The sequence below is a fragment of the Glandiceps talaboti genome, chromosome 4 (assembly GCF_964340395.1).
Source record: "Glandiceps talaboti chromosome 4, keGlaTala1.1, whole genome shotgun sequence".
In the NCBI taxonomy this organism is placed as follows: domain Eukaryota; kingdom Metazoa; phylum Hemichordata; class Enteropneusta; family Spengelidae; genus Glandiceps; species Glandiceps talaboti.
The window spans coordinates 16,707,143-16,734,878 of NC_135552.1; the positions used below are offsets into that span (position 1 = coordinate 16,707,143).

General features: G+C 35.8%; 2 protein-coding genes across 2 annotated transcripts; both read left to right on the forward strand.

The window, feature by feature from the left end:
* Nucleotides 1-1,077: 1,077 nt before the first annotated feature.
* On the forward strand, nt 1,078-16,147 carry LOC144433670 (putative ATP-dependent RNA helicase DDX23). The gene is made up of 16 exons (XM_078122019.1): nt 1,078-1,162; nt 1,661-1,862; nt 3,068-3,235; nt 4,346-4,451; nt 5,041-5,179; nt 5,619-5,752; nt 6,582-6,694; nt 7,354-7,497; nt 8,341-8,566; nt 9,732-9,877; nt 10,412-10,679; nt 11,265-11,414; nt 11,948-12,099; nt 12,759-12,864; nt 13,670-13,844; nt 14,350-16,147. Exons 2-16 carry the CDS (start codon nt 1,762-1,764, stop codon nt 14,574-14,576), a joined length of 2,355 nt encoding a protein of 784 aa, XP_077978145.1. The 5' UTR covers nt 1,078-1,162; nt 1,661-1,761; the 3' UTR covers nt 14,577-16,147.
* Nucleotides 16,148-18,962: 2,815 nt separating this feature from the next.
* Nucleotides 18,963-27,459, forward strand: LOC144433843 (uncharacterized). The gene is made up of 7 exons (XM_078122224.1): nt 18,963-19,349; nt 20,251-20,443; nt 21,006-21,135; nt 21,698-21,800; nt 22,360-22,578; nt 23,816-23,940; nt 24,371-27,459. The coding sequence occupies exons 1-7, from the start codon at nt 19,196-19,198 to the stop codon at nt 24,605-24,607; spliced, it is 1,161 nt and encodes a 386-aa protein (XP_077978350.1). The 5' UTR covers nt 18,963-19,195; the 3' UTR covers nt 24,608-27,459.
* The last annotated feature ends 277 nt before the right edge of the window (nt 27,460-27,736 follow it).

Genomic DNA, 27,736 nt, shown 5'->3' on the forward strand with positions numbered 1-27,736 from the left:
ATAACAAATTTACATAACTGGACTTGCAATGCCTTTTGAGGGCCGATAATATAGGGGAAACAGGACGCAGTGGTGTTAGATCGAACAACCCTCATTAACATATTAAAATGAGAAAAGTAATTTAAAAACACGTTCGTTTCGCTGGTCTCCGTGCACAGTGCTTGAATTGGGCCAAATTTTCCGACATTGATTGGCTTCGTTCTAGACCGTTCAAAGTCATCTGGTTGTTAAGGTGTCCTGTGTGGCCGACTAAATTAAATTATACAATGCTTAAATAAAAGTTACAAACAAAAGAGCCGCATCCAGCCCTCTGGCTTGTAATTACTGAATACTGCCTTATTATACTTCATACTCGCATTTCACACTTTGAACTTCACTGTTTGGACGAACGTCATTGAATCATTACATCGTGGGTTTGCTTTTGTTCCTCCATTTATGGAAAATGTTCTGATAAATGTTCTGATAAAATGAGCTGATACTGTTAGATCAGAAAGTGTGAACTAATCTATGGAGTATGAAGCGTGAAGTACGTTAATGTATTACAACCTATATTGTCCCTGGGAAATTAAATTTCAGAAATTTTACTTGATATGAAGTGAGACAACATTTGAATACAAGTACTTTCACTCAGTCTTGCTTGTTTTGGTGGATAAATAAAATGCCATTACAAATTTTGCTGCCAGTAGGCCCTATAGAGGAAAATATATATGAGTGTCTATTTTGCTCAAGAAATATGTGCTCAGGTAACTCTATTAAACCATAGACCCTATACACGAGTAGAGTCTATGGTCCAACACAAAATGATGAAGACATGACGGAGCGCACATTGCCAGAGTTAGTGGTGGACCTATCCGGGAATGCAGCGCTTATTTTAATCTAGATCTATCTATGTGAAACAAAATACTGCATCGTGCATCGAAGCACCGGGACATAACATGTTGTGGGTAAATACTATCACGAATACAATCTCTACCCCCCCCCCCCCCCCATGATATGAAGAATTGTACGAAAGTAGTTGCTCTTGCTGTTCCTACCGTAGAGGGCGAACAGCGCCATCAACGTTTCGTGACCTGCTGGGTCATACTGACGACGCTATCCGTACGTTTCACATCGTGGAAAAAGAAAGGATACATATTTTTAACGCAACTGCTTCAACTATTCGGTAAGTCTCTGCTTTAATCAGACATACTTATGTACCACGAGGCTTTGCAAGTTGTATGTGACCACAACGTTTACCACAAAAGCATAAATTTCACTGTTTATTCTGCCATGTCATGTCCCCGTGTATCAAGAAGCTTCTATTTCTAAACGAAACCACATAGACGAAACATAATAACACGTTGTGATTGTCCAAATAGTGATATTCTGTTAATCTTGAGACCAACAGAGAAAAACACCGAATAGTCTGAGATTATATAAACTCACATACACAAAAATATGATAATATATGCGATATGTTCTCTTGTTATGAATGTGAGAGTTCATCACATTGTACCCCCTGCGTGGAGTGTTTTGTTTTGGGCAATGTGTCCTTGTTTTGAAATGCAATGTGGCCATGTTCCAATGCATAGGGTGTCCGCTGCTGGCAGAAAACTTCGATAAGTTTAAATGAAATAATGTTTTAGTAATTTTGTAACATGTTCACATGTTCTGTTCACAGGTAGATTTGGGGTTTTTTTTTCACTCTCAAGAAGGACTATACACTCACAAACCAAGAAAAACAAGAATTTCTTCAGTGGATTGAAGTGATACACGGCTAGAATGGATCAAGTTGTACTGCCATTTATGCCTAAAGCAAAGGACCGAGACCGTGATCGGGGACGGGACAGAGAACGAGAGAGGGATCGCCATGATAAAGAAAGGTAAGCTCACATATCAGTCAGCGTGACTGTGGTAACTTAGATATTAAGATGCAGTAATAATATTTGTATTGAACATGCAGTGTGTAATGACAGGACTCAAAATACCATCTGACTACCTGTCCACAGGTGGTTTAGTCTTAAGACAGTACCACATGCCACATTTTGTGTTCTTCCAAATTGTCTGGGGGACAGAAGAATAGTAAATTGTATGTTATCCCATAATGATAAGTTTCCACTAATATCGTCAATTTCCTCTAACATCTTCTATTAAAAAAATGTCCAAAATGTCAGCTATTACGTTGACTGCTGATAAACCTTCACATATAAGCAAGGGGCTGAAGGTTTGGGTTGCTTAGGAATTGGAATTTGACAAATATACATATGTAAATATACATAACTAATTTGTGTCATGCTCCATAAAGACAAATTATCTACTGTGGTCCCTCCCTACATTGCTAATGTGGTAATATTTATTCAGTCAAAATACATCCCCTTTGTATAACCTGTGAGTGATGGTATTAATAAAACTGTTTTTTCATTGTCCTCTTTATTCCTCTTTATACTCCCCCTCCCCCCTCCCTTCCTGCTTCATCATATAGTTGTGTTCACTCTGAGATTAAAGGGGAATGCCAATCCAGAAAATAGAGATATTTTCATAAACTATGGGTTCTGGAGAGTCATTTCATGATTTTACATCACCTACAATAACTTGGGATTTCAGAGAAACATCATGGGGTATGGGGTATTGCATCATGGGAGATAGCAGAAATACATTATTCAATAGCTGAACAGTCAATTTTCATGTGGCTATTTCACACCGAAGTGCATAGCATTTTTACTCATAATGTATTCAGGCTATCAACGTTCATTTCAACCATTGAATAATGTATTTCTGCTATCTCCCATGATGCAATACCCCATAGCAGAGATACCCTATAAATGCACAAGATCAACTTGATGTTTCTCTGAAATTGCAAATAATTGTAGGTGATGTAAAATCATGAAATGACTCTCCAACACCCATGTTTTATGAACATGTCTCTATTTCCTGCAGTGATGTTCCCTTTTAAGAAGTGATAGGAGTAATATGTGTTAAAGAAGCTCCAAAAAACATACACAAAAAAAGTGAGGGCAACCAGACATGATGTACTTTACTGACTGCAGTGACACAAACCATTAACTGTAATGTTTATGTGACTTTGTAGGGACAGGCACAGAGATAGGGATCGAGATCGAGATCGCGAAAGAGATCGGGATCGTGACAAGCGAGGTAAAGACAGAGACCGAGAACGACGAGATAGAAGAGACAGGGACAGAGATCGCCGAAGGTCAAGGTCTCGCTCACCACACAGATCATCTAGAGATAAATCCAGGTGAGTCATTATTGGTAGAATATCTAGTACCTTTAACTCGTAATAAGCATACTGAACTCAGACCTGTGATTTTAAACTTCTGACAATTTTTGTTTTAAAGATCTACACTGAATTCGAAGAATACTTTTACTTTTATTGGAAGATTATAACTGTGTTTGTTACTGTAATTATTTTAGTGTGTATATGTATTTTAATGTGCCTTTTATATTTTGGTGAAACGAAAGGAAAATTTCCGTAAATGGACAATAAAGTTATATTCTATTCTATTCTATTCTCTTCTATAGATGGGGTGGTATAAATCAAAACTTAGTTAGTTTGTAGGACATGCTGAATCTTCATATATCTTATGTTTGAGTTGTTAGTTTCACACACATATCCCCCACTTATAGTCAGAAGAATCAAATACCATTTTGTCAATATTATGTTTGTAAAGATGTGTACCGCAAATCAACTAGTACTTTTTATAATGAAATGAGAAAACATTGTGATGTCACTGGTCAAACGGACTGGTTTATAGTCTCAATGTAATTACTTCAGTTTCTCCAGAAGGTGATGTTATTTATAATACTTTGACTGAATGTTTACTGATTCCATCATCCACAGTACTGAAATTTCATTTTAGCTCAGCTGAACACTGAGGGGCCTTGTCATTTTAAAACTGATGCACGACAAACATAATTCCTTCATTTAGGGGTGGGGGGGATGGGGGTTAAGAGTTCATTTCGTTTTGCGTGCATCAAAATCAGAATAAGGATTTTTAAGTCTTACTAAAATGGAATCAAAAGAGGCAATGCTATTTTTCTTGTTTCAGTTGTGGACATTGCCATTGGTGGTATTTTTTAATCACTCACTATGGAAATTTGCATGGTCAAAATCACACTTACGGAAATTTGCATGGTCAAAATCACACTTACGGAAATTTGCATGGTCAGAATCACACTTACGGAAATTTGCATGGTCAAAATCACACTTACGGAAATTTGGATGGTCAAAATCACACTTACGGAAATTTGCATGGTCAAAATCACACTTACGAGCATTCCTTCACTTATGATGGCTATGACATAATGTGAACTTTGAACCTTGACCTCTTTTCTTCTTCTTGGATAGATCAAAACAAGAAGATGATGATTGTGAGCAAAAAGAAAAGAAAGAACCATTGTCATTGGATGAAGTCATTGCAAGAAAGAAAGCAGAACAAGAAGCACTCTCAAAGGTAAAGTGTGCAGACTACAGTATTTGCTACTTTTACCAAAAGAATCTAGCCAACATGCTGACAATAGACACAGTGTACCATAATCTGAACAAACATGAATATAACAATTTTACAACAATTTTAGAAAAAATTTTTTGTTTTTCGCTGTAAATTTTAACAATTTTAAAACAAATTTACAGCAGTGTTACCATTAGTAATAATATGTCCTTGTACCATGACTAAAGGTTCTTGTCAATTACAAGTTTTACCAACCTGATAAACAAGTTCAAAGAATGTCACCACTAGTTTTGTCTTGCCCCCCACCCCCCACCCCACTGTTTTTGACAGTGATATTGAAGTATTAGTATTCATTGCTTTAATAAAATATACATACAAAAGATATATTAGGAAAGTGCTATGATGTCAGACAGTAAAATGGAACGGTAAATTAGAACTAAAAACAAATGCAACGTTTCGATCCATCTTCTACGGACCTTGATCACGCCATCATTTATGTAATTATTCATCATTAATCAAATGTCTCTCTTTGAAACTGCTGTGATGTCATTCGTAGTTTTGATTCACAAACAATATTTCTGTTTTGATACAGCCAAAGTTTCTAACCAAGGAACAGAGAGCTCAACTTGCTGTAGCGAAGAGGCAGCAAGCAGTTGATGAACAGAGAAGGAAATTGGATGAAGAACGAAAGAAACAAATGGAATTCCAGAAACAAGCTCATAGTTCTTACGGTAAGTTTTAGATTGTCTTTTAAGAAAATGTTTAAATTGTCGTGACGTAGAACGACCAGAATATATATTCCATATTTTTTTGTTCAACTTGGCTCATGCATGGTATTAGGTACTATGTGATAGAATAGGAAGAGGGGACAGCTTAGAGAGGAGAAGCAGTAACTTCCAACTTTGTCTAATTCTGATAATGTGTAAGTGTTGAATAATGGTGGTAGCGGGACTGTGGCTGCTGCTTGTAGGTTACTTTATCCATCACCCCTATTCATAATTTATCACATGTATTGGGCCAATCATCCATTGACATTTGCACTATCAGACAACAGTATTGTGGCAAATAGGGGTGGACAGGAGAATATGGTGGTCAAATCTATGATGAACAATATTGAAATATGTTATATGTGTCATATTCAATACAAATGTATATGATTACTGTTCACAGAGGATCCCTACGAGAGGGAAAGACGTGAGCGCAGGGAGAGGCGGGAAAGAGAGAGGGAAAGAGAAATGGATGATGAGCAAAGAGAACAAGCAAAACAAGAAAGAGACGGAGAGAAAGAACTCCAGGCTATCAAGGTATGTTTGACTTGTAATTGGTAATAATATACATTGTATAAAGTGCCTTCCACAATGGCTGTTGTGATCATAGTATTGAACAATTATTACCCCTGGCATTGACGTATAATTGGTGCAATAGCCCTACATAACATTCTCAACTACCTGAGGAGTGTAAAATGAATGAAAGGTGTTACTTACAATCAAACTAAGTGAATAGCAAGTATAAATGATTACATCAATCATTTTCACTGATGATCAGATATTCAGTGTTCAGCTTGAATACTTTATTTATGTTGACTCCCATGATGCACTAGCCCATAGCAGAGATCCCCTATAAATATACAAGATCAACTTGATGTTTTTCTGAAATTGCAAGTAATTTGTAGGTGATGTAAAATCATGAAATGATTGTCTAGACCCCATAGTTAATGATTGTGACTTCATTTCATGGAGTGATATACCCCTATAATTAATGTGTCGTAAAGACAGTACAGTGCAATCATGGCACCATCTAGTTATAAATATCAACTCAGGATATTACCCATACAAAACAACAATGAAAATTTATAAAATTTCATAGTGACATTGACCATAATATCAGAGCATTTATTGATGGCAAAGTATATGAATTTAGACCTACTGCATACTGTACATTCTATAAGGCTGAGAGCAATCATTGTCCCTTCAGCGAAAATTCACAATCCTAAAATTATACTCTGAAACAATACAGGAACACAATATACACTGGGTATATTTCTTTGTACATGTATTGTGAAAACCTCCTATTTTTCTTACTACTCCCTTTGTTTATTTTTGTATGGTATTCTTTTTTTTGCCTACTTACCAGGACCGATATCTTGGGCTTGTAAAGAAGAAGAGGCGAGTGAGACGACTAAACGATCGTAAATTTGTGTTTGACTGGGATCCAACTGAAGACACTTCACAGGACTTCAATCCTATGTAAGTAGATTAGATATTTCTTACTTCCAAAATATCATTAGCTCAAAAAGATGTGATTGGAATTATGTGCTGTATAACTTTTGACATGCAATATATAGGAAGTTTACAAATGAATTACATCTATCATCAAAAGAGTGAGTTTTAATTGGCAATATAGGGTGACTTGACATTGAAAAACTAGACACAACCATCCTACAATATCTGTGGGAAAAAAACAGCAGATGAGAAAATTTGTTTTTTTTGTGTAAACTTCTGATAAAGTTTTACAAAAAACTCAACAACAAAAATTCATTGTAAGTTTTTTAAAGACTAAAAGTTAATGGAATATTTCCACTTACATTGAAATTGGGGTTTGCAGGGTGTTAGATGTAGAAGACGTACTGTAAAGTTTGAAATGGTCACTAAATACATATTTTCGCTTATTTCACTTGAAAACAAAAACATAAAAAATAATGAGTGACTAAAATGCCTTCTTGTACATAAACAGTAACACAATCCACTAGTCTGGTAATTAATAAAAAAAAGTCTTTTGAGAACTAGCTGAAGATTATAAAATCACAAAATTTTGTAGTAGTGAAAATATCTAGTATGTCATTTTGATATCAATCACAGAGTATAAATCATTTTTTGATGGGTTTTGGGGGTGGTTTTTTTTACAGATACAAAGAAAAGCACCAGGTACAGCTGTATGGAAGAGGTCATATTGCAGGAATAGATTTGAAAGCACAGAAAAAAGACCAAACTAAATTCTATGGTGAGCTATTAGAGAAAAGAAGAACCTTACAAGAAAAAGAACAAGAAGCGTAAGTAGTTGATCATGTATTGGTGATAAATTGTCATGGTAAACCTTTTCTGCATTATTAACATTATTGATAAGATTAGTCTTCTGGATCACTGCTCATATGTAAGTTAATTAAGTCCACTGTGTACTAGTATTTGTATCTGTGTGCATGTGTGTATATATGTATGTATGTACGTACGTACGTATGTATGTATGTATGTATGTACGTACGTATGTATGTATGTATGTATGTATGTATGTATGTATGTATGTATGTATGTATATACGTACGTACGTATGTATGTATGTATGTATGTATGTATGTATGTATGTATGTATGTATGTACGTACGTACGTACGTACGTACGTATGTATGTATGTATGTATGTGAGTGTGTGTGTACTTGTGTATGCATTGTGTATTTCATCTTTATGTGTATGACTGCCTGTGTGTATTTGTGTTACTCTCTGTGTATGTGTATTTGTGTATGAGTGCATTAATGCATGTGTCTGTGTTTGTCTCTACATGTATATGAGTGCATTTGTGTAGGTATGTATGTGCATGTTTGTTTGTGTCTGTGTCTACTATTCCTATGTTGTCATCACTTGATGTTGTAGAGGAATTGATGTATTTAAAGGTTCATCACAGACCTTTACAGTGCTGTGTGTTCCACCCTGTGGTTTCTTGAGATCAATAGAAATTAATTGGAATCGAAATGTATTGTTTTGTCAGTCAAATCATCTACTTCTGTATGCTTAACACTGAAATCAATTGATTTCATAAATAATTGATTGGTTGATTGATTGATTGATTGATTGATAATTGAGATGACTAATTAGTGAATCATTCATTCATTTCTACCCAGGATACATCAGAAAAAAGTGCGACAGAAGGAAGCCAAACAAAGATGGGATGATAGACATTGGTCTCAGAAGTCATTGGAAGAGATGTGTGAAAGAGATTGGCGTATATTTCGTGAAGATTACAACATCTCAACGAAAGGAGGTCGTATTCCTAACCCGCTACGTGGTTGGGGTGAAATCGGAATGCCAGAGTATGTGTTGAATGTGATAGAAAAACTGAAATACAAGGTAAATAAGAGAAGTAAATACAGTCATGGGCAGCTGAGAAAATGAGTGTTTAGTTGCAGAGAATGTTTCTATGGTGTAAAATACAGCATATTCTGGTTATAGGAAACACAAAAGATTTCTTGGTTTGGCCACTAGGAGTGCTGTTCACAAGCTATTTATTGACAGGAAGGGAGGGTCAGATTAGTAGAGTACTGTAGCATAAAGACAGCGGATATTCAGTTACCACACATTCTCTATGTTGTTTCCACAATACTATTTTATTAGTGACTACCACAAGTCAAAACATGCCTCACCACTACTGTAATACTCTGTTATGGACATTCAGAGTTCTTTCACACACATTTCATTCACTGCTTCATGCAACCAGTGACTGTGACACAAATTTTAGCCCTCACTTAGCCAAATCTGGTGCTCCCTCTTGTGGTGATAACCTGAGAAATGGCTGAAACTTCAGTAACCAGAATACGGCATCATTAATTAACTATAGTTAATAAGCAAACTGTGAATCAGAACAGCAAGTTATCTTATACTAAATGTCTTTGACTTAGATTTCAGTATGTATTTCCACATTTAGCAGAAACTATCAACGTTCTCTCTGTAATTGTTGTCCATCACACATACCCCTTGTCTAGTGTTCTTCCACAGATAGAGAAAGCACAGTGCTAGCACCATTCCTGCCACCGGTCATGCTAGGCAGATGTTGTGCAATTCCCCAAATATGTTTCTACCATCCTTATTCTGCAATCTTGCCATTAAATAACAATATTGTAATCATACAATTGCCTGTGAGACTTGAAGTAAAATAGGGATACTAAATGTCATGTGTGTATGTAGTGAATGTAAGCACATCAGAGCATATTTCGTGACTGAAGACATGCATATATTATACAAATTATTTTGCAAATATTAGCAATTTTGGAGTGGATGTCAATCTGCAGTTTGTCCGCTGTCATTGCAATCTATGCTGAGGAGAAAATAGTCGTCATATAGATTTGGTCAGTCCTTCACAGGCAACAGTTTACATTCATAGTTTGTGGCATCAAATATTTACCAAAAAATTGGATATACAGTGATGTACAAAGTTCTGTAAGAGTGAGATGCTTCAAAGTGTATATTTATAGTAGTGATATCTGAAAACATACTGGTATAATGTTCACTATTTCAGGAACCAACCCCAATTCAGAGGCAAGCCATACCTATTGGGTTACAGAACCGAGATGTGATTGGTGTGGCTGAGACTGGTAGTGGTAAAACAGCAGCCTTCCTTATACCATTGTTAGTATGGATTGCATCACTGCCAAAGATAGCCAGGTAAAATAAAAACTAACACTAGTGTAGTACTGTGTGTGTGTGTGTGTGTGTGTGTGTGTGTGTGTGTGTGTGTCTGTCTGTCTGTCTGTCTGTCTGTCTGTCTGTCTGTCTGTGTCTGTCTGTGTCTGCCTGTGTCTGTGTGTCTGTATGTCTGTGTCAATGTATGTGTGCGTGCGTGCTTGTGTGTGTGTATGTATGTATGTACGTACGTACGTACGTACGTATGTATATATGTATGTATGTATTTATGTATTTATGTATGTTTGTTTGCACGTTAGGGGTATTCGTACTTGTTCAATAAAAACACAAGAAATTGATTTGCAGTCGAAAGCTGTGAGTTTATCAATTTTGTTGTGTGCATTGGTTAAAATTTTAGAACTCACAAGAAATTGGTATCTTTATATTTTGATTCTTTGGGGTTGGGGGAGGGGTTGATTCTTATACTTTGGTGAATCACTTTGTAACTTAGCACCAGTGATTTTCAAACTTATATTTTAAGGGTTTTGATGATACATTGTGTTGTCATTTGTACAGGCAGGAAGATGTTGATCAGGGACCCTATGCTATTATCCTGGCACCAACTCGTGAATTGGCACAACAGATCGAAGAAGAAACACTGAAGTTTGGTGAACCATTGGGTATTCGTACTGTGTCAATTATTGGTGGTATTTCCCGTGAAGACCAAGGTTTCAAGCTACGCTTAGGTTGCGAGATTGTCATAGCAACACCAGGTCGTCTCATTGATGTGTTAGAGAATCGTTATCTGGTTCTTAGTCAGTGTACATATGTTGTACTTGATGAGGTAAGTGAAACTAAGCTTCAAGAATCTGCCAGACTGTTTCGTTTAAACAGTGCCATCTAGTGGTAAATTTGTGTATTGATTTAAGGGATGGTTTTGACCTATGACCCCCTCAAAGAGTGCCTAGCTGATACATGGTAAGAAATAAAGTGAAAAGACTCAACCAGATATTTTCTTGATTGAGAGTCAGTTGGTTTGCCCTTTCACCCTTTCATGTTAATATAGTAATCTGTGTCACCAGGTCTGCTAGCCTGATTGAAAGTACGCAGTCATTCAATTTGTAGTATGAAATCCTCCATTCCCATTGCCTATAAGGAAGTGGTAGATATCCTACCTCAGTGAATTGAGACTCCTCATCAATATTAGGATTGGTATGTATGTACTTGTAGGATGGTCAGTTCTACATTCATGTGCACTTACATACATTAACAAGCACGACAAGTTCAACTTGTACTTTGGAGCTGTTTCAGATTACCTCCTGTAAGCTTCCCAAGCGAGAAATGCTTTGTTGTTGAGACTTCAACCTCTTCAAGTTCTATGTGATTTCTTATCATAAATCTTTCATGTATCTGTTTGTCAATTTTACAGGCTGATCGTATGATTGACATGGGTTTTGAACCTGATGTACAAAGAATTCTAGAGTTTCTACCAGTAACCAACATGAAACCAGACACAGATGATGCTGAAGATCAAGAAAAGATGTTAGCAAACTTTGCTTCCAAGCAGAAATACAGACAGGTGGGTGTACAGTGAATGAACCTCCAAATGGTTATCTCATAGTGTCGTGATTATATTCTAAATAATTATTCCCCTAACAGGCAGAACCCAAAGGGGAACTACAGTAATGGGTTACGTCCATCTACTACTAATACTAGCCATAATTTGTCTGTCACTGTCCAACCATAACATTTACATATAAGAGCTGGTTTATTTCAAACCTGACAGAAAATTTGTTTAAAATGCATTATATTATGCATGGTTCTCATGTCCACAACTTTATCAAATTTGATAATTCCTCTAATGGCTTGGTTTTTGTAACTCTATATATTTACACCCTAAACATGTCGGCTTTGAAGGGTTACTGGTGATACATTTGTCATAACAGTTCTTTGAAAGCGCTCCAAGTGCATTTATATATGGATGTGGTTGGGGTAAGGGGCTAGAGGTCATATATCTTTGATAAAGACTTATACATGTATAGCTATTGTTGTCTATACATGACACCACTCTGCATTTGATAATAACTTTCTTTTTGATTCTTCATCTGTTAGACTGTCATGTTTACTGCTACTATGCCAACAGCTGTTGAAAGAGTAGCACGCAACTACCTACGAAGACCTGCTGTGGTCTATATTGGTTCCCATGGTAAACCAGTTGACAGAGTGGAACAAATCGTGTATCTTGTTAAAGAACAAGAGAAGAGGTAAGCAGATCACACTTAAACAATATCACCACCTGAAAAAAAAATTAATTTGCTTAACTTGTTACAAACAAATACATAACTCTGGTAGATGGCAGATTAACAAGTGGTCTGGACCTCTGTGTAGCATTTGTAGCTTCCTATCAATAAAATAAAAATGCCACTTTTTATAAGAAGTGAAATTAGTCACCGTACCAGACACAAATTTAGCTCATTTCCATCCATATTTCTCAAAAGTGTTTTCTGTATGTACCACAGTCATTTATAACATCCATATCAAGTGTAAAAGTATTCATTTGCTAATTGACCACATTAGAAAGGCCACATGCTAGGCTTGTAAGTAAACCAATTGAAACAGTATACTTTTACACTTGATATGAATGCTATAAATGAGTGTAGCACATAGAGAAAGTGTTTTACTTCAGTGTTACCCATTGTAATAAGTTTAGACAATGAAATCACACATGGTATTATATACAATTTCTGTGTTTTCTGTTGTTAAGATGTTACAAATGTATTAAGTACCAGTATCTCCAAATTTCTTCAGTACCGGATGTTAAACGGTAGGAAATAAGGAACCGTTATCGTGATGTACATAATTATCCAAATTTATACAAAGTCAAATTTTAATATAATATGTATCCTAATGTTTTATTTTGCAGGAAGAGACTTGTCAACTTGCTTAATAATCTGGAGCCACCAGTCATGATATTTGTCAATCAGAAGAAAGGATGTGATGTCTTGGCCAAATCTCTGGAAAGAATGGGAGTGAGTAGCATAACATCCATAGTATCAGGCTTTTTTTCAAAGGAACAATTTGAATGAATAGTCATATTTTATACTGACTTTTCACGATTTGAATGAAAATTCACACTTTTCTGTGACTTTTCACGATTTGAAGGAAAATTACAATTTTTCTTTGACCTTTCATGATTTGAATGAAAATTCACACTTTTCTCTCTTAACTTTTCACCACATCTCAACAAAAGTATACATAGGAGAGTAGACCTTTTGATTGTAAAAATTTCACTTTTTCCTAAATGTAGTCCCCAACTTTTTATCAGAAATGACCTGTGAAGAAAAAATTATTTTTCTTGCAACTTAGGAAATAATTGTGATCATGTGAAGATGCCTCAACGGAAAAGAGGTGAAAATTGAATGTATGCTACTAGAGTGTTAACTAGGGAGGCTTTTCTGATGTGTAAGAAAAAACAAAAGATTGTATAGTGTTGACACTAGGAGTGCTGTTTGGATACAGCTTTGGCAGGTCAAAATATTTTAGTAGTATACAGTGTTTTTGCTAAGGTTGGGGAAACTCGGTAACAAAAATGGAATGGGGTAAATGTTGCATAGTTTCCCATACAAGCTATCATAATTTTGTTTGGGAACCCCAATAAAAATTACTGGGGAACCCCGGTAGAATTTACCTGCTTACCGCCCTGAACAAAAACATTGGGTATAGCATCTTTGAAAATTTCGAGGACTCATATTTCATGGCTAATGTAGATAACATCTCCACCCATTGCAAAATAGCACAGCTTGTTGACTCGTTTGTGTACTTACTTACTTACAGTATAGTGCAGTAACTCTGCATGGTGGTAAAAGTCAGGAGCAGAGAGAGTTTGCCCTCGCTAGTTTAAAGACTGGAGGCAAGGATATTCTTGTAGCTACAGATGTTGCTGGTCGTGGTATCGATATCAGGGATGTCTCTATGGTTATAAACTATGACATGGCTAAAAATATTGAAGGTATGTATCATAAAAAAAAGTACACTTTTGGTGTCCAATTTCACACATTATATGCGAAACTGACATGTATGTTGCATCAGGGTTGAAAGAAGATGCATATTTGGGTAGATGGAACCAGGAAGTCAGGGTTTGTACCTTATAGACACATTTGCAATTTCTCTGTTTAGCACCCAATGTTTTGCAGTGTCAAGGTCACCACACAAAAGGTGTAATTGTATTTACATTTATCAGTTTATGAAAAGTAGTCAGTATCTGGCTATCTCTCTACCCTCACTAACCAATGTCTTTCAAACTTTGCACAAAGGTAAGACATGTCATTTGACTTATGTAAATTATTGTTCTAATTCTGTATATCTATGATGTAATGAAGGAATGCTTTTGTTTCTTGAGGACGATAATCACCATCTTGGTCAAACTGGACAAAAAATGAGAACTATGAATCTCCTCTTACAACTATGTTATACATCTTAAGGTACTAATCACGGTATGCTCTTGTTTATTGCAGACTATACTCATCGTATTGGTCGTACTGGTCGTGCTGGCAAAACTGGTGTCGCAGTGTCCTTTATTACAAACGATGATAAAACTGTATTCTATGATTTAAAGCAGGCTCTATTAAATAGCCCTGTGTCAACATGTCCACCAGAACTGGCTAATCACCCAGAAGCACAACATAAACCCGGCACAGTGTTGACCAAGAAACGACGAGAAGAAACTCTGTATATTAGTTAGATACTTGAAATAACATACATACTTTTTTTTAATCTTTTTTTTTCTGTCTGTGTAATGTTTGCAGCTATGATTGCAAATGATGAAACTTCACAAATAGTACAAAATCCAGTTATAGTGGATTTGTTGTTATATCTGAGCAGATTAATTATTATATAGATTGTAATGACGTCATCGGTCAGGGCTTATCAGCCTGCCCAAACTGGGGACAGGGAGATTAGACCACGCCCCCAACGGCTGATCTGTCAATCTAATTGTCATACATGTCATGTCATTCAGTAAAGTTATTTTACTTGATTTAGTTATTTTCAGATATTTAAAGACAAACACTGCTTTCTAAGATTTCAGATCAAATGAATTACTCACCAGTTGATTTGGTCTATTAGTAACATTAGACTGATGTAGTATGTTTCAAGCATAACACCATTTTAATGTAAGCATCCACCCACTTCTGACAATGGTACATACACAGATGTGAATGAATAAAATTATCACTCGTATTATCCATGGCTGAACGAAGAAAAATATTGGGGATAATATCTAATGGTGTACTGCTGTGTCTCGAAGTAATTTGTTATGAATGGAGCTGATCGTACTGTGTTTGCCATCGTCAGTATGTTACAGTGTTCAATAAATGAAAATAATTTCTAACCTACACACGAAAGATGTCAATGTTGCGATACCTGTTTGTTGTACAGGACCGGGTACAGTTCATATATATATATAGAAGTGTACAGGATTATTGCAGCAATAGATTTATATGTTTTGCTGATAAAGGCATTCATGGTGTTAGATAGCTTTAGTGGTAGTAGTAGTAGTAGTAGTAGAACTGTTGCTTGATTAGCAAGCATCAGTGTTATCATACCCTATGCTTATGCAAAATAACCTTCCCTTTGCAAGTACATAATGTACTGCTGTATCATAAGTATGAAAGCTGCAGTGTTAAGTTGGCTGTAACAGTTTTATTTACCAAAATGTTGACAGGCCTTCCTACAATTTGCCACGGTGGCGCTCTACTTCCTGTCTGTGCATACCTTGGGGGTATACATGGTATAGGTTACTTGGTTAATCATAGAGCACTGCTGCTTTCCTCAATGTCTGAACAATACGAAAAAAATCCCTGATTTATACTTCTACAGAATACCAAGGGACAAAGATCTTAAGAAAAGGTACTATGATGTGATGATACCCCCAATTTGAGCGAGGGCGCTGTATTCTCAATTTCCTGTTTGTAGTCTGGAATTGCCTATTCTCATTACCTGAAATAGAATTGTACCAGCGAGGCGTGTCATGAAAATAAAATCATTCCATGTCTTGGCTGACTTCATAATGTAACGTCGTCGTTTCAGTGCTACAAATGCATAGATTGATTTTCATATTCTGAGGTAAAATGCTATTACAAATAGTTTTATTACTGTTACACAAATTGCCAGAGTCAAGAAGAACACAATAAAATTGGATGTTTTTAGTTCCTATACAAAGATATAAAAAAAATTGCTGGAATACTCATCATTTTTGTGGATGTGACTGAAGTCTTAAAGATATTTGGATTGTAGAATTTGTCCTATACATTGTCATAGGCCAGATATGTTACAGATAAAATGAAATAAAAGTACATTTTATACCAAAGTGAACATTTGATATAAAATGATGTGTTATTTCACATTTATTATACATGTATTGTTTTCACTATATTGAGGTGAATGTTATGATCAAAATGAGACGTGTCTCTTTCCTTGCCTAAGCCATTTATTCCCTCCAAAACAGTCAATAAAACTCTAATGTTTACAATTAACACACGCTGGGTAGTCTCAGTTACCGAGACTCTCACCGCTGGGGGCTCTTCTATGAGACCACCCAGACGGGAGTCTGGGGAAACCACGTTCCAACTACCCTGCGACAGAAGTCACACAGTACATTTCTTCCAAACATAAAAATGGGCTTACGAGGCCTGTTTGTTGTAATCAATATATGTCAGTCACTTGAGAAGTGATAATCTGTAGCGAAGGTACTCATATCGTTGAGCCTGCAATGTTGGACGTGAAGTATTACCCATGTTGCACGTATACTGCTCCGGAGGCTATCCTGCGCAGGATCGATCGTCTTACCCCCAGTTGGGGCTTATGCCCTCAACGGCAAGAGACTGGGTAACCGAGACTATATGCGCAGCAGAGGCGCGGAATAGTTGGAATCTAGTTCCCGATCCCCGGCCTCTCGTTTGGGTTGTTCTCGGAGGTGTTTTTGAAAAGTTAACGTATTTACACTTCATCTATTATTTTACATGCCTAAATATTTATGACCCTGTGAGTATAAATTTGAAACTATGAACACATAGTTCATTAACATTCATTCTCGCAGGGAAAAACTTCTTTCGAAAGTCCAGTCAGATAGATTTCTTCTAGTCTCCTTGTAGACGCATATGTGCTTTCTCTAGTGAAACAGAGCAGTTGTCAAATTCGATGTTATTGAAGCTTTCGCACACTTATTGGGCGTATTTCGAGAGTGTAGTAATGAGACAGTCTGTCTTTGTACGATATGTCTTGACGTTCACTAATTTAGTCACCGTACGTTATAATCTCTGTAACCATGGTGACCATGCTTACGAGGCACATTGAAGATCTGGGCTGACGAATTGCATGTATAGGTGTGTATAGCCCGGCCTAGAAATGTGTCTTTTGAATGGAAAGTGAAGATTATTGATCAATTGAAGCTCTGTATGTCTGTACCACAGAAAATGTGGGACGATACGGAGTTTTACGTACCATAGGATAACATGATACCTTGGAAAAAAAATTATTCTTTTGATTTTAAAATGTCTGCATTAGTTTATGGGGTATCCGGCATAGCGGTTATCCTATGGTACAATACAAGACTTTGAACACGTCACATTTCTGTTATATCTGAGACTAATATATGGATTGCGTATATATATGCCCCAGGTTGTATTCGTATAAAGAGTCAGTTGTGTGACACAAAACTCCGATCCTCAGCCCACAAGTGACCGCATATACACGTACGCGTCTATCCTTTACTCTGCGTCGAAACAGATATGTTCTATAGTAAGCTACGCAAGGCCTCAGACCGCCTTGTTTAGTGGTCTGAGTCTAGATCAAGGTCATAACAAGAGACGTTAAAAAAGCTATAGAAAAGAAGAAAATGTTTACATTCGTTTATGGTCGTATCACAGATGAAAACCAACCCAAACTAACACAACTTTAGGTATAAGTAAGCGTCAGAGAGTGTTGTGTCAATAAAACGCAGGGAAATTTAGGTCACCCAATATAAATACCAGTCCTGAAAGTACAAGCATAAAAAATCACGAGTTAATGACGTCGACTGTCATGTCATTTGGTGACTGAATGGTCTGCAGCGGTTTGGACATAATGGGAACCAAAAGCTTATCTCACTTGAGGATGAAGACTTGTTCAAGTCTCTTGGCTCTTTTCATTATATATTTGACTAAAAAGGAGTGTTCCTTTTTGTAAAATAATAATCTGGGGATGTGTTTGCGGAACAGTGATGTGAGTCAAGATGGCGTAAATTCCATCTGTTACGAGTCACAGACCTACATTTTATCCATTCAGTATTTGGTAATTTTTCATTATGAACTCTAAAAAAAGCATTTAAACTTTGTAAATACAGTGACACTCTATTACTTAACAAAATAATAAAAAGATCTTCGACATCTCAATATCTCTATTTCGGAATTGTTTGTACCAGGCGAACTGTCAACAAGTTTTAATATGACATGATGTATTAATTTTAGAACTTCATTACATGACTTCAAGTATAATTATAAGTGATTGGATATTGAATCCCAGATGATGTCTTTCATAAGACTTAAGAATCATGCTCTAAGAATAGAGATTTGTGTAAACTTTGAAATGTATTTAAGTTGGGTTTTTAGCCCATCTAGGAGGGAAGAGAAGGAGGAACAGGGAGACGGAGATTGGTCATGTAATACAATCAACCAAGTGGTTAGATTGGCGTTCGTTGAATCAGATACGTTTGTTTCGTTGTGAGTTCTACTCAAGACGGTACGGTACCTCGTAGAAGAGATGGTTTGAGAAGAAACTAGTTGGTCGGCTAATGGCGATTGGAACAGTAGTGCGAGTGAGTACTTCCGCGTTTGAACATTAAATATCGATAAACTGCACAGTAAGCCGATCAACAACGTTTCACATCTTTGAAAGATACAACTGATACACAACTTTGTTTTTAACAGAACGCCTTATTTTTTAATTTTTTTGTTTATGCATTAATGATTTATAGTTGTTGTTAGATACATTGCCCTCTAGAGTTAGTAAGTTGAAGTAGCGTCCCGTTACCATGGTTGCGTGTCAACAGTAGTAATCAATATAGCATGCAAACAAAAGAGGTTCGAATATGTATGTTTGCTTTTCGTTCTTATAGTGAAAACTATACACACCGATTGGAATGCATATTGTGTCTATTGTGTTGCGATTCAAGGTGATTTGAACGTGGCCCTTATTCCTTACCACACTCGGTAACGTCAAGCTGGTAAACTGTTATATTTAATAACGGATAGATTATCCCAGTATTCCGAAAGATCCATTTCTCTTTGGCTAGGACAATTAATTTGGTATTTGATAAAGACAGGTATGGGTTGTGGAAGTTCAAGTTCAACTGGTCGGCCGCGGGCTCCTGTGAAGTCCAACAAAAATTACTCTGCCCTACCCGAAGATGCAGTACCGTACCCAGGACTTGCGTTGGACGTACGGCTGATTGAAGCCCCTGTTAAAATGAAGACTGAAGGTATGTTATACCATAGACAATATTGTCTATGGTTATACACCAATTTAGCTGCTCAATTCCGAGACTGATAAAAATACACACACACACACACACACACACACACACACACACACACACACACACACACATACATACATACATACATACATACATACATACATGTCATACATACATACATACATACATACATACATACATACATACATACATACATACATACATACATACATACATACATACATACATACAAATTTAAATATGTGGGAAGATAAAATTACAAATAAATTTTAAATAAAAATACATAATGGCAGTAATGAAACATGTTATATATAACAATAATTTCACGTCGTTAGTTACGAGGTATCGATTCCTAAGTAAACATGGAACCTGGTGTCATGTAACAACTACACGTGTAATAACAAGGGTAATCATTTCTGAAAATAACATGTAACTGTTTTATCCGAAGTGGGCGGCTTCGCGAAGTAACGTCAAAAACAGTAAAAATCAGAAACTATAGGCAGAAAAGCTATGTCTGTCGTCTATCGAGTTTTATTATATCGACTTAAACTAATTAGATTAGTCTAGCCGATTATCTGATAGCTACAATGTTGTCTTTGAAGTATCGATTTTAGGAATTCTTTATAAATGTCGACTGTCACTACCAATCTCAGACCACAATAGAAATATTTACGTAGTGTTCTGCACCTGAATCAATACTATTAATCCTATTCTGGTTGATAATTGTCAATAAACGTGTAGCCGTAACCGTAACCACAATACGCCAATCTTTACTTCTATGTATATCTAGTAGGAACTTTAAACGAATACTGGGCTATAAATGTCAGCCTGTAATCATTGCATTATCACATTTCTGTGATTTCACTATTTTTTTCGTCGACAGCTTCATTGTTTGGTTTATCTGGTTCCTCGACAACCACTGATATCGATGCGTATTATCCTGTTATTGCGGCTCCCTATGCTGAAGGCTTCACCTTGTCACAGTTTGCCCCCATACCAGGAGCTTTCCAGAGGAGTGGTATGTTCTCCATGGGAGGTACCTTGAAATACCAGGCTATCCTGTCGAAGCAAACCAGGTTTGTTGGAAATGTAATCTTGTTGGGTGTCACACATCTATGTACAAGTATACACCATATAGACCCTCCACCAACGTGGGGGTCCTCTATGCATACACACTAGATTAGAAAATATGTACATGTCGAGTCTTTAAATTACCAAGGGAACGACAAACACTCAAGTCTGTAATATTAGTTTTTAACAAACCGCAAAATGACCACCTGTTGATCGTAACGACATGCGCACAATTACGTAGGCCTATGTAGATATACTAAATTGTCTGTTTTGCTAATTTCATGTTAGTTTCATTTGTAGAAATGTCTGTTATTCAAATGAGTTTACACAATTACACATTATCGACATCACACAGAAAGTTAAGTTTTGCGTGTGTAATCTATTCAATGACGCACAGCAAAACTTGACATTCTGACGATAGCTTTACAAAACATCATTAGGTTTGTAACATTGTCCTGATTGTTATATTTCATGTTGTGTTTTTACCCAAACATTTGACGAATCTATAAACGATCAAGTATTAGGTCTATCTCTTTTGTTTAAAATCATCTTACATTTCCTTGACAGTGTGGAAGAATCGTGGCAGCTACACATAGTCAAGAGTTATCTTGCTCCCAATATGATGAACTCGGGGTTTAAAATGCTGCTTTCCTCCAACCAGGGTACTAGTAGTGATTCCTCACATTTATACCAAATAGTAAGTACAACCTAGTTATAATTATTAGCTAATTATAAAATGACCATAACCCAGTTTCCTTTCATAACAACATACTTGTCAACAATCCACTAAACTATATCTATGGGGACATCAGAACTGCATAAGAATGCTGTAATATCAACAGCAACCTTAAAATTGAACAAAAGTTAAGATTCAAGCAATAGTAGTCAAACAGCGGCATTGAAAATTCTAAGTACAAAATTATTGATCTCGTTAATAAAGTGCAGGAACTGTCGTTGGTGGCGCTCCACTTCACAAGTCGACACCAGCGACATGCATCAATACGAAAGCCTATTCGGGACATCATACTTCATACCTCATACTTCATACTTCTTGAAGTGTGAAGTGTGAAGTGTGAAGTGTGAAGTGTGAAGTGTGAAGTCCCTAATAGGCTTTCGTACATCAGTGATAACCGTTTCCATTCCGAATTGATAAAACGTGTCAAAGTTGAAATCAATTTCACACATGGACAACGATGTAACCGAAAGTTTTAAATGCATTTGAAAATTTTATTCATATAATTCTCTAATCCTCTTCTCAGATAGCTGAAACTTGTGCACAGGGTGGTCGTCTCCTATGTATAGAACCATCAATGTCAGCTCAGGGACCAAGCACTGCACAGGCATTACAAGGAAAGGGTGGAGGTAAGAAGCATATCTTAGCAATATCAACACGGTTTTATAAATATTTACGGTTCCATTCAGTTTAATTCAAACTTCTTGAAAAAACCTCTCACTCACAAAAAAAAATAGTCGAAGATTTAAGTCGTCGTGGTACTGAATTACTATGATCCTCCACTCCCACCATCATCCTGGCGTCCACGCTGTCTCCCGGACATGACATTCCTCAGACTATATGATACCTAAGTTTATCCCAGTCTTCTACATACAAGACCTTGGACTGTGCTTCGAGATGTTGCAGAACACGACTGAAGGACTACAGAGTATCTCTGGTCGCCGAGTAACCTGAGGGCTACTAGACGAAGTTTAGCAAAAATATCTCCTTACACAAAGTCCAAAAAAGTCTACCCAAGTCCCTAAATTTTACTACTTATCCTTACTGTATTTCGGTATTCTATTCCATCAAGAGTCTCCTAAATCCGAGAAAAATGTGAGCAAAAACAAAGCGAAATTAAACTAAAGATCATGTTTTAGGTCGAAGTCGTCCTATAATGAAGTAACTCTCTTGATTTTAACATTTCAGTAATGGGAATGGACTTATTCTTTAACATGGCAAAACATCCAAACCCGACTACTTACTCCTACCAGGCAATCCACGTACCGATCAACTTTAAAATGCAGGCTGGTATGATGTCAGCAAGTACAAAGGTTGAGCTAGATTGGCATGCTCAGCTACAGGCATATTTGTCACAAGGATGGAAACTGGTTGATATCTTCTTTGATGCTGGATCAAGTACAGAAAGTAAGGTTTTATTAACATTACAATATATCAATCAAATGTCACGTCAAGTCAAGTCAAGCATGTAATGAAAAGTAAAGTAAAGTAAAGTAAAAGTAAAGTAAAAGTAAAGTAAAGTAAAAGTAAAGTAAAAGTAAAAGTAAAAGTAAAGTAAAGTAAAGTAAAGTAAAGTAAAAGTAAAGTAAAGTTAAAGTAAAGTAAAGTAAAAGTAAAGTAAAAGTAGAAGTAAAAGTAAAGTAAATGTAAAGTAAAGTAAAGTAAAGTTAAAGTAAAGTAAAGTAAAAGTAAAGTAAAGTAAAGTAAAGTAAAGTAAAAGTAAAGTAAAAGTAAAGTAAAGTAAAAATATAGTAAAGTAAAGTAGAGTAAAGTAAAAGTAAAGTAAAGTAAAAGTAAAGTAAAAGTAAAGTAAAGTAAAAATATAGTAAAGTAAAGTAAAGTAAAGTAAAAGTAAAGTAAAGTAAAAGTAAAGTAAAGTAAAGTAAAAGTAAAGTAAAAATAAAGTAAAGTAAAGTAAAAGTAAAGTAAAGTAAAAGTAAAGTAAAGTAAAGTAAAAGTAAAGTAAAGTAAAGTAAAAGTAAAGTAAAGTAAAGTAAAAGTAAAGTAAAAGTAAAGTAAAATAAAGTAAAGTAAAAGTAAAGTAAAGTAAAAGAAAAGTAAAGTAAAGTAAAAGTAAAGTAAAGTAAAGTAAAAGTAAAGTAAAGTAAAGTAAAAGTAAAGTAAAGTAAAAGTAAAGTAAAAGTAAAGTAAAGTAAAGTAAAGTAAAAGTAAAGTAAAAGTAAAGTAAAAGTAAAAGTAAAGTAAAGTAAAGTAAAAGTAAAGTAAAGTAAAAGTAAAGTAAAGTAAAGTAAAGTAAAGTAAAAGTAAAGTAAAAATAAAGTAAAGTAAAAGTAAAGTAAAGTAAAGTAAAGTAAAAGTAAAGTAAAGTAGAGTAAAGTAAAAGTAAAGTAAAAATAAAGTAAAGTAAAGTAAAGTAAAAGTAAAGTAAAAGTAAAGTAAAGTAAAAGTAAAGTAAAAGTAAAGTAAAGTAAAGTAAAGTAAAGTAAAAGTAAAGTAATGAAAAGTAAAGTAAAAGTAAAGTAAAGTAAGGTAATGAAAAGTAAAGTAAAGTAATGAAAAGTTGAATTTACTGAGGTGCTAATACAAGTGTACTAACAGTTTAACTTGATATTGAATTGTGAATTGTTCCCATTAAATCCATCATTTACTCATCACTCCATGTTTTGTATCTGGTTATTTCCAGTGGGTTTCATGTCAGCATCTGGCAGTCTCAACTCAGTGTGGTTCTTTGAAAAGGACAATTCTAAATTAGAGGACAATACACCCCTGTACGAGGGCGCTGTTGTGGAATACTGGCAGAAGATAACTGTAAGTACATAGAAGTATGTATGTATGTATGTATGTATGTATGTATGTATGTATGTATGTATGTATGTATGTATGTATGTATGTATGCATGCATGCATGCATGCATGTATGTATGTATGTATGTATGTATGTATGTATGTATGTATGTATGTATGTATGTATGTATGTATAGATGGATGGATGGATGGATGGATGGATGGATGGATGGATGGGTGGGTGGGTGGATGGATGTATGAATGTATGTATGTATATGTATGTATGTATGTATGTATGTATGTATGTATGTATGTATGTGTGTGCTTGCGTGTGCGTTTGCGCGCGCGCGTGTGTGTGTGTGTGTGTGTGTGTGTGTGTGTGTGTGTGTGTGTGTGTGTGTGTGTGTGCATCTGATAAAGAATATTAGTAATGTATATTTCTATTCAATGTACAGATGACAATGACTGGTACCACCACTCCCCATGGTACGTGGAATGAATGCATCCTCACTATGGGACAACGAGGTTGGGAATTGGCGTCCATTGTAATGACGCCAGAATCCAAATCACAAGGCACCACTGTACATATGAAGCTAGTGCTTCTCTTCCAACGGAGAATCATGGCCCAATCACCTGCAGGTACAGAAAAGCCAGTAGAGAGCACAGCCAATGAGGAAACACCAGCTGAATAATGGAAAACCAATAAACTGTTTAGTAATCTAGGCTATTATGATAAAATTATTATTGTAAATACAAGAACTGTAATCCTCTTAAAAAGTGTTACATTGTAAGTTGCTGATACTTACTCAACAACAAGTTCAGAATGTGGTCTTAATCCATTATTATTTAACATTTGCATTTGAAGATTTGAACATCACTTTCTTTTTATCATTTTTAAAATCTTCTATATGGATTTTGCTTACATACAATGGATTTTTCATATGCAATTGAATTGAAACCATCTAACCTGAAATACTGCATCATCTGGCTAAACAACAATCACACTAACGTAGATATGTATTGTTGTTACACTGTGAATGGCGACTAAGTGATAGCACACACAAATATAATGTAGCAGTGTTAGTGATATTTTTATTGATCCAAACGATAAAATGTAGCAATGGTGATATATTTTTATCAGACCAAACGATAAAATGTAGCACCGTTAGTAGATTTGTATCAAACCAGGCAATGAAATGTTGCAATGTCGGAATATTTTGTTGAGCCAAACAATGAAATGTAGCAATGTTAGTAACATTTTTGTTAAACCAGACAATGAAATGTAGCAGTGTTGGAAGATTTTGTTCAGCCAGACAATGCTATTTCAGGTGAAACGGTATTCCTCATGTATTTCATGTTGTACATAACTTGGTAGAGCAAATTCATTGTATATACCACTTCTATTGTAAATATACATGTCATACAGCGTGCGAAATTAACGCCGGTCCTTCGGCCCGAGACCAACAGATTTCCGTTCGGACCGACAGTTTTTCAGAATTACAACAACGTATCGGTCCTTATGACCGATTGAAATTTGGAGTAAATAATAACACTTATTCAAAGATATATCCAATTTCACCTACATGAATCTGATCTTGTGTTTTACTCTCGACATCTCGTTCAAGTCAAGCGACACAGAGCTAGCTCGCTACATGTTGTTGCCAATGTTGATATCATGTCTACATGACGTAGCATACAGCGTGTAATCAGAACGTCTTTAGACATTCAGACTCATTTTACGCATTCAGCGCATGCGTCTTTTTCGCCATCATGATATCGTAATCATTTAATCATTGTTGTAAAGTTTCCTGTTCGAAGTGTATGAAACTTTTAACGTGTTTGAGACAGTTCCACGTTGCATTTATAAAGTATATGGCGATATTTAGAAGGCGGCAATGAGCTTCCGAAGAAGAAGACGAAACATACACTGTCTTTTTTTAAAGGCTGGCATTAAAGCCGGTAAATGTTAGCGGGTTTCCCGATCAATTTACCGGAGTTCCCCATGTCTGTTGCCACGATCAAAACAAACTGACGGAAAACATACCAAAAGGCAGGTACACTTCGTAAAATACCTTCAGTGCGATAGGTTTTTTTTGGTAAAAACAGTAAAAAATGCGTAGTCTGATTGCTTTCAATTTGATGCATATGATAATGTACGTCCTGTCATGTTGTAATCAACGTGTAGACTTAGAAATGTCGCATTTTTGTTGCTATTGTTGTATCTGGAAAATTATTGCATCATGCCAAACACGGGTACATAGTGGATGACACATTACAGTACAGTTACCATATCACGTTCCCACGTCAAAAAACTCACACTGTAAGACAAGTCATGCTTAGCCATAGTTCTCTTCATCATGGTCAGATTTCTTACACAAACAGTCAGAGACGCTACTCAATACACCACGGTAGGGTATACGGGTAGGGCTAAATATGGGGGGCTTCATTACATATTTGTAAAGACTGAATTCGAAGGAAGATGAAACCACTCCGTGTCACTGTGTGGATGGAAATTGAAATAAAGCAAATACACAGCCTTCAAGAGGGAAAGTTATGCGATAAAACTTTCTGCTATATGATGAATGTGTGGGTCTACGTTCGCTAAGAGTTGGAAAGCTACATCAGCTGTTGCAACAGACGGTGAATCTGACTTTGGATCATCGTGATTCAGAATTTAGTGAATCGTACAGAGAGGAAGGAGAGGACTGTGATCTCTTAGAGATTGCAGATAATGTAGATTTATTGATTCATTCACCCATATTATCTACAATCTATGTATCTGTATTTCTATGGTGGAATGAATACATTCATACTCAGACCACTATAGTCTATAGGAACAGATTATGCGAGAATGAATATTCATAGTCTCTGGGTCCATAGTTACAAATGAAAATCTCTACTCACTGAGTCAAAAATTACTTGGTTGGGAATCCAAAATTTACTTCCAAGTTATTTTTTGACTCTGTGAGTGGAAATTTTATGAAATAATAGTGGATAGTGAACAATTCGTTGTACTCTCCTTTACTTTTATATCTAAAGATATGCTGTATCATATTAAAGTTCAAAATCATTTAATCTGTAAATGGGGGGGGGGGGGTGTAGATACAGGTCGTGAACATGAACTGCATTGAGTATGGACCAGCAGTTTTCCTTAAGGACCAGCAGCATTTGCTACATGTCGGTCCTTATGACCAGTAGTCATTTCCCCTTAAGTTCACACACTGATGTCATACTGGTCCAGATTTCACATATCTAATTTTATATAATAATTCTCTGGAAATCTTGATATGTTAAAATGACACAAGCGAAAATATTTACATAAAACCTTGACTAAGCTATTCTAGTATAACCTTTATGTGGATGCTATGACGTCACAATTTGTGTTCTAGCATTGTTACAGTTGATTTCACACAAAAAATTTGGGTTTTGTTTTTTAAACACATTTTATACGTATAATAAATTACGTCATCGGATTGTTTACTTGCTAATCAAGTCTGTCTTCTTAGACACTATAAATAAAATTTACAAATAAATACATGACAAAGTATTAATAGGGCAGTGAAAAAACTAAATATCTATGAAAATATATACATTATACATCAACATGAGTTGCAGTATATTCACATCAGGTGAAGAAAATCTTTTAGTGAGTTACGAAAAACATTCCTTGATGATTAGGACCTAACATTAAGAGGTAAGTTGTTATAGTGTATTGCTCCTGTGTATGACATTGCAAATTTACCTATTTCAGTGTTTATCCTTGGAATTGAAATATTACCCTTAATTTTGTGACGTGTATTATAATAGTGAGTGGGAAATGA

Coding starts and splice junctions, on each gene's coding strand:
- LOC144433843 (XM_078122224.1), top strand. CDS start 19,196: ATGGGTTGTGGAAGTTCAAGTTCAACTGGTCGGCCGCGGGCTCCTGTG. Junction 20,444..21,005: donor ATCCTGTCGAAGCAAACCAG/GTTTGTTGGAAA, acceptor TTTCCTTGACAG/TGTGGAAGAATCGTGGCAGC. Junction 23,941..24,370: donor AATACTGGCAGAAGATAACT/GTAAGTACATAG, acceptor TTCAATGTACAG/ATGACAATGACTGGTACCAC.
- LOC144433670 (XM_078122019.1), top strand. CDS start 1,762: ATGGATCAAGTTGTACTGCCATTTATGCCTAAAGCAAAGGACCGAGAC. Junction 3,236..4,345: donor TCATCTAGAGATAAATCCAG/GTGAGTCATTAT, acceptor CTTCTTGGATAG/ATCAAAACAAGAAGATGATG. Junction 12,865..13,669: donor AATCTCTGGAAAGAATGGGA/GTGAGTAGCATA, acceptor ACTTACTTACAG/TATAGTGCAGTAACTCTGCA.